At 26.6% G+C, this 7911-nt stretch overlaps 1 protein-coding gene across 7 annotated transcripts in view; it reads right to left on the minus strand.

Moving 5' to 3' along the window:
- The window catches only part of LOC126737311 (synaptotagmin 1-like), a 31815-nt gene that overhangs the window by 13349 nt on the left and 10555 nt on the right, over positions 1-7911 (minus strand). For 4 of the 7 annotated variants that reach the window (XM_050442157.1, XM_050442156.1, XM_050442159.1 and 1 more), the window contains exons 2-5: positions 6973-7212; positions 1799-1927; positions 1604-1743; positions 1404-1499 (exon numbers count right to left, since the gene is read on the minus strand). In XM_050442157.1, the coding sequence (XP_050298114.1) occupies positions 1404-1499; positions 1604-1743; positions 1799-1927; positions 6973-7201 (594 nt within the window). In that variant the 5' untranslated portion in view covers positions 7202-7212. The remainder of the gene's footprint in view (positions 1-1403; positions 1500-1603; positions 1744-1798; positions 1928-6972; positions 7213-7911) is intronic. The other 3 variants (XM_050442160.1, XM_050442158.1, XM_050442161.1) reach the window with 2 other exon arrangements.

Below are 7911 nucleotides of genomic sequence, written 5' to 3' on the forward strand. Positions count from 1 at the left end.
GTAAAGAATTGATGAAAATTACAAATAATTACTAGCAATATATAAGCAACATAAACCATCCTTGATCTTGACTCTTTGTATTCGTGTAAACACTGTAAACAGACAAGATGCTACGAACATAAGAACATTTAACGGTGTCAAATGGCTTTGACTAATCAGAATAGCTCATATCTAATTGCTGTTTGTTTAAGATATCTGGTGTAAGATTTTGAGATATTTAACATCCATAGATTTGTAACAGTTGACTTGTTGAACAAAAAGCCATATTTATATTTTGATATTTAATTGGATATCATAAAATATTTACTATACAAATATTATAGTTTAGGAAGGAAGTAGAGTGCAATTTTTTTTTTGTGTGCATATCAAACGATTTAACTTTATCACTGCTAGCTAAATTCTAAATCATGAATATTTATAATATAGGTGATTAGTTGTTACTTGGTTCATACTAACAATAGTTTTGTAATATCGTCAGATTTTAATATTGATGCAGGAGAAGTAGAACTATTACTCTTGAGTCAACTATCAGTGTAAAAAAATAAACACATGACTCAACAAGCAGCTTTTAATTTTATTGATTGTTCACGGTACTATTTAACCTAAGAATAAAATCATCAAAGATCTATTGTAAGAAAGTCTGAGCCAAGAATTTTAAAAGATCAATCTTAATTTAGAAAATCACAGTAGAGTTAAAGATTTTACAGAATCCTTAATCATTGAGTTATAACTATAATAAGGATGAAATATAGAAAGTTGACTCTGGATAAGAGGAACAGAGTTAAATAGAGCTAACGTGAACGTGTAATACCAAATATGGTAAATTCTTTAAGAGATTAAAACGATTGAAGGTATCTTAAACTAATTCAACAAGCGGTTTTTAATTTTTTTGAAAATCTAAAAAGCTTTTGAGCTTAAGGATAAAAACGTCAAAAAATTTCATCATTTTAAAATAAATTAATTAAGTAAAAATTTGAATGTTTAGGTAAAGTGAAGATAACAGAAACTTGAAGAAACTCCCATGGTTTAATGTAACGATAGTGTATTATTAAGAAGCATGATATATGGGAACTTGATGCTAAATTAAAATACCTTAGAGAAAGAGAAATCTAAGAAAAGTAACTAAATTGATATAAGTTAATTGAAGGTAAGTTGGACATATAAAACAAATACAACAAAATTAATTTAAGCAATAAAATGATTTGAAAGTATACAATAGAAAAGGAGTAGCCTAGTTTAAAACTGATCTTGTGTTAAATTTTTAGCTGTTGGATACACTCAAAGTTCAAGCTTCTTTTATGTTGAAGTTTACAAATTTAATTTACAGGTAATGAAACAAAATAATAAAAAAATATATTTAATAGAAATAATAATTACAAAACATGCAGCCTTTATTATTGTACCTTGAATTGCAGCTTTCCAAGCTTTTGAACTTCTGGCTTTTCCCCTTCATCAGGCTCTTCCGCGTTCGCTGTTAATTCATCCATATCAGGCTGAACCTAAAATTAAAAGAATATCTGTTATCGTATTTAACAATTTGTGCAGAGCAAATTTCAAAAAAAAAACTGCATTAGCAATTAAAAAATTATATACACTTAATTACCTGTTCCTTGTATGACGAGCCGAGCAAGTTAATGGATTTTAGGTCAGCTCCTTTCATTCCCTTTTTGTCCTTTGATCTTCTCTTTCGGAAGCAGCGTCTTATACAGCAAAAGCATATTCCCAATATTACGACCGAAATTGCTAAAAAATTATAAAATTAATTAGGTTCAGGTAAAATTTTGCAATTTTTACTTACCAATCAAGATCGTAACCAATACCCATTGATCCATATTTGTTTCTTTTTGCAATTTATCCATAGCTTCTTGTAAGGCATTTTCTTTAGCAGGTTCTTTAGTAGAACTTACAATAGTAGGTTTGGTATCAGCTGTAAATATGACATGGGAAAAGTCAAGGCAAGAAAATAGAGCTCCTATAACAGAGTATTGAAAAAGCGGATACCATTTTAACGTGTGTCTACATGGCTGTTCTTCATCTACAATAATATCGCTACTTGACATGTTATTAGGTATATTTTTAAAACGGCTTTTATTTAATATCGGTCACAATTGATAAGGCGTTCTATTGTAATTTAGCGACTGTTAATTTGATAAGCGAGTCGATACGTTTTTGATAAGTCCATTATGTGCACTTAAAGGTTAAAACACTGAATCATAATTTAAAGTAAAGGTAGTCTAATTATTTATGCTTGAATTCTTAACGAATACAGGGGAGTAACATAAATTTAAATTTTTTAACAGCTGTTATTGTAGTTAATTTTAGTACTTCATTTTTTAAACTCTATAGAGAGTCTTCATCTAAAAGGCGAAGATGTAAAATGTCAATGTGGTAAAACTGAAAGATTTTCCAGTTAAACTTTATTTTTCCTAAAAATGTAAAAAATAATGAAAATAATAATAATAAATAATATTGTGCTAATTATTCACATACTAATATTCATTTTTGAGTCTGAAATTTGAAAGAGAAAATAGGTATTAAAGATAGACAAATAAATTAAAATAAAGAAAAATGAGTAAAACATGGTTAACTTTTAAAACGTACCCGGTATTATCAAAAACTAATTCTATACCATTATAACCAAGACCCAGTTTTAATGGAGTTTTCATGTTAGAAGTATGTAAAATAAATAAAAAAGTGTATGTACGATTTTGTTAACAGCTACTTAATTTCAGCATAATGATAGATTGTATTACGCCTCTATGTTGGTTGCTTTAATTACGGTATATGTTATTTTAAAATAGGAGTTAATTATAATTAAAATATATTTAAGCTAGTGGAATAAATTCTAACTAATATGCATATAACAGTTTTTATATAATTGTATATTTTGTCTATTTATTTATTCAAAATATGTTTTAGGAATAAAATGATGAAAAAGAAAAATTACTCTTGGAATACTATACGTGAGATTATATCAATGAATTTGCTAAGCAATATTTTGTTTACTGAACATTTCAGACAAAAAGATGTTTCAAAAATTATTCAATTAATAATAATATAAAATTGCAATCTTTGTTACTATACTAATTTATGAAAACTGTACTCATCCTTTGGTCCAATTTTTTGAAATTTAAAACAATCGTTTGGAATATTATAAAATAAAAAGTGCCTATAATTTTTTATTTATAATTAAGAGTATTTTTGAAGTATTTTAAAACGTAACTGTTGTTTCCGTAAATCAGACACTAAATGTACAGGGTATTTCGAAAACAAAATTTATTACTTAAACTAAAACCCTAATTTATTATTAGGATAGTTTATTTGTCTTGTTATTTTAAAAAAGTTTTTTTAAATATAATAATATACTTTTTTAAAGAGCTAATAAAATTATAACTTTATTTTTTGTAGGCAAATTGTAAAATGCACTCAAAAGAGTTGAGGCAATAAATGTCTAAACCAGTCTTGTTTAATATATTTAGGTATAATGTTTTATAAAATATTTTAAGTTTTTCAAATTAATCAAGTATAACAATTTTAATAATTTTATCTTTAGCCTTTTTCGTAATAATATTAGATAAATCATATTCAGAAGTGCCTATTTTAATTTATATTTATACACAATAATATTTGCTATTTACCTATCTAGAGTGGTTTTTATAAATAAACAAAGCAATTTTTTTAATTACTAGAAACTCGAAATCTTTATAGCCTATTTACTTCAGTATCTTATTTCCAAATTTAATCATGTCTTGACATATATCTGGCACTGTAAATGCCCTTAACACTCAAATACCATAAAACGACTAAATCCTAAATTTCCCACTAAATGTCAAGTTTAGTTCTAGCAATTTGGGCTTAATAAACCTGGAGGGTACAAGAGTGTATTGACCCAGTTACCTCAACCTATGCTAAAATCAATATTTACATTCACCAATTTCAACACGATAAATCTGTTAGAGTTTATATCATATAAATGCTTAGCAAGTACGTTCTACAGAGATAAAACTAAAAAGCTACTTTAATATATCTTTTTAACAATTGTGTAGATACTTTTAATTTTTTTAAATATGGATTTTGGCTAAATTTATAATAAGGAATCATCTAATAACATATCAATCATAGCATCTCCCGAACAACAATGTGAACAAATGTGTGTTAATTAACTATGTATTGCCACTGTAAAGCTTATTATAGATTTTACTCCTACTGCAAAATAAACTGAAGAGCATGCCTGTTAAACAGTATTACTTCATACTTATCTAATAAAATAATATATATAATGTATACTAGTAAATGTGCGTAGTGACAGGTAGTTATTGTTTTAAAGGTTAATGTACGAAAATAATTATTAAGCCATATTATCTTAAGTTTAACAAATGATATATATTTAGACTTTTTTTGTAACTAATACTAAATACCGTACACAGACGTTATCAAAAATAACCGACTCTTGTTATATTAGTGAATATTAAGTAATTTAATACTTTTAAGTATTTTTTAAGTAGATGGTGCATTTTTATATAAAAAAGTTGACAAAATTTTCAATTACAATACGTTTAATATTAGGAAGGATAGTCAGACTTTTTTACGGAAATGATAACAAGGACGCACAGCATTTCCAATAATATGAAATAAAAAACCTGCATAACTTAAATGGATACTATTATCTGTTTATAAACTATTTATTTCTCACGGGATCTCCGTGCATTTTTTTTTTAAATTGAAAGAACCGCCAATTTTAACAGATTTGACCATTAAATGGACACTTAGAAGTGAGACCAACAGTAGTATAACTTATCTGTTCAACAATTTTTGAGGTCAAATGTTAAAGTTAAAAAACTTTTAGAAGATATTCTCGCCCTTTTATATTAGCATATCTGTGTAAACATAGAAGTGGTATTAGTTACTTTTAGGTAAAATTTGTATCACAATAAAATATTTTGAGGTATCTGGTAAAGTCACAAAAATTGTAGAATTTCAGTATGACTTTAGCGAATGGAAAATATTGATTAAAGAATATTTTATAAAGTAAAATTCTTTTTTATATGCAGTCTTATTATTTATTAGTCAGAGCATCAAGTGGAATTTAAGGCCATTAAGAATCACTCTTAAAATAGCAATTAAATTGCGATTTTGGACTTTAAATTCTATGAATTTTGCCTGAAGAGTGTCAAAAGTAGCCTAATAGTATTATTGCTCTCACTCTCTTGCTTAATAAATTTAACAAAAGCAATGTAAAGAATTCTAGTGAGTGTTGAAATATTTAATCAGGGCCGTCATTTCATACATTAGTTAAATAGTTGATTGGTTAAGTAAATTTTTCAATTCCTATTGTTGAGTTTAATATATTTAATATTGTTTTATATTCAATGCTCTTTATTTAATTTTATAAAATGTAAAATAAAAATTACTTCAGTTTATATTCTGTAAAAATATTAACTTTTAAAAACTTCTAGATTTGATATTTTCAATTTGGCCAAATCCTATAAGCATGTATTATTTAATTAATATACAACCTTTTAGCTAGTGAAGGGACTTTTAGTTAAAAACAAAACAAATTAAAAGGCTTGCAATTTATAATCTTAATCTAAGTATTTGATAATTCTTTTACTTAGATTTAGACCTAGGATGGAAATTTTTTTAATATTATCACAGGAAAATGTCCCTTATATATTTTATTGAATTTTGTGATGCCCTATATATTTCTATTTTTACCTGGCTTTCTTAAGAATTAAAATGAATCAAATATACGTTAAGGTTAAGCTTTCACAGTCAATTCCATGAGAAGCAAAACAATTTTTTTAGTGACATAAATAAAAGTACGGAAAATTCTCTAAAAAACTTTTACGTAGACATTTAATCTCTCTACTATAAAGCGAAAAAGGCAAGGACAAGAGAAATATATAAACACAAACCATAAATTGTAAAAAATAAAAATAATTTACTAAATTTCAAAATATTTCACCCAACCATAAGACTCGTAATAGGAGGTCGGCTTGTTATTCTCATTCTGTCATTTGTCTGTCAAACATAAAAATCACAAAATCTAAGTAAATCGATCAAATAAATCAATGCTAAGGAAAATTTTTTGAAAACCCCTGCTTTTGAAAGAAAATCCTAAAACCCATTTTTTTTTGATAACATGAAATGCCAATTACACTGAGAAACAATTTTTGCAACAGAAAGCTTTGTTCTGTCTTTCCCTTACTTATTTTTTATATTTACTATATTTAGGAATAATTTGGAAAATATCAATGGTTGTCAATAAGATCGACCTAGCCCAAGTGTGTGATTCATTATATTTGAAGCTTAAATTACTTTTATTAGATTTCAAGTTTTATTATTATAGAAGAATTTAATAGCAGAAAAGATTTATTTATTAATTACATAATACTTTCGATTTTTACTAAGGCTGAAGAAAAAAGTAGTGAGACGCATTAATTTTTTACAATTCTAATTCCACTTTAAAATAAATGAATTTTGTATTAGGCTTATCTAATTATACTTACTGTGCATATGTGTTTTTCTTATGTGGAGTGACGTGTGTAACTTGTGTGTACAGAAAAGGTGGAAATTCGCACAATGGTTGGTTGTATTTTAAGGAAAAACAGATTAAAAAAAAAACGATTTGCCAAGAATATTTTACAAATTTTGTTGTATTAACACTAATTTATTGTCCAATTTTATAATATATTTACCAAATAAAAACTCTTTAATTAAAATATTAAATATTTTAAACAACTCAAGATTCTACATTCTTGGAAATAATAAGAAAGAGTTGGTACTATGCTATCTTATTTCAAATGGATTTAATTCATTTTAATCTTTTTTTTGAAAACCCGTGATCCTATCATAAAGAATCATTCTAATTAATAATTTTTTTAACAAAATTTCTAAAGCTGCTAAATAATAATATTTAAAACTTGTGCGAATTGCCACCATAGAAACACGTAAGATTCTTTTAAGTTCTACCTGGCGCTAGCACAAATGGGGTCGTACGACCATGAGATGGATGATACGATTTATTCATAAAGATGCGGGGACCTTCTGAATCAACTGGACCGGTAAATACTGGCGGGTTCACTGTAGTACTTGTGCTCGACGATATTTTTTCTGTCACTGGATTGGGTGGTTTTTCTGATTGAACATCGTCACCTTCACGAAGTTCTCGCTTAAAGAGAGAGCTGACACGGGGAGCCATTTTGCTTTTATCTGAAATAGGAAAGGAAGAATTAAAAAATTTGAAGATATTGAATAAGTATACAGGGTGTACCAAATTTAAGATCACTATTAATATCTCGGAAATATATATATGTTACTTAGGCCAAATTGATAGAACGTTGTAACTGATGCGACATTTGGTCTTTAAGAGAAAAACATTTTTATAATTTCTTCCCATGGGCGCTTTATTGTATTATGGCAAATATAATTATTCTTTTTAATGACGTATCATACTTGCATATAAAAAACGTTTGAAGGGAAAAAAATAATTTATATCTACACATTCATCTATTTATCTTAGATGTCTTAGGAAAAGTATTTGTTGAATATTCAAGTATAATAGTCCTTGTGTAAGTGTAAGTGAGGTATTTAAAAATACTGCTACTATCTCCATGACCTAATTTAATTCATTTTTTATAATCGCCGAGATAGCGAGTGAAATTTAAATAAAGTGAACAAGCCTAGAAGTTGATAGAGAACCATAGGAAAAAAATGTAGTATATGTTTTTTGCTTTATATATTTACTAAAATGCAATTATTGCTATTTGATCCTTATAGGTATTTCTTTTCACTTCTTTGTTTCCTGTCAAAGAACCTGCTATAGAAACAGTGTTTTTGATTTTAAAACTTCAAATGGAGAAATATACATTTTTAAAACTATATATTTTTAATATTTAATTAATTGGATAA

This window comes from Anthonomus grandis, chromosome 6 (assembly GCF_022605725.1).
Source record: "Anthonomus grandis grandis chromosome 6, icAntGran1.3, whole genome shotgun sequence".
Taxonomy (NCBI): Eukaryota; Metazoa; Arthropoda; class Insecta; order Coleoptera; family Curculionidae; genus Anthonomus; species Anthonomus grandis.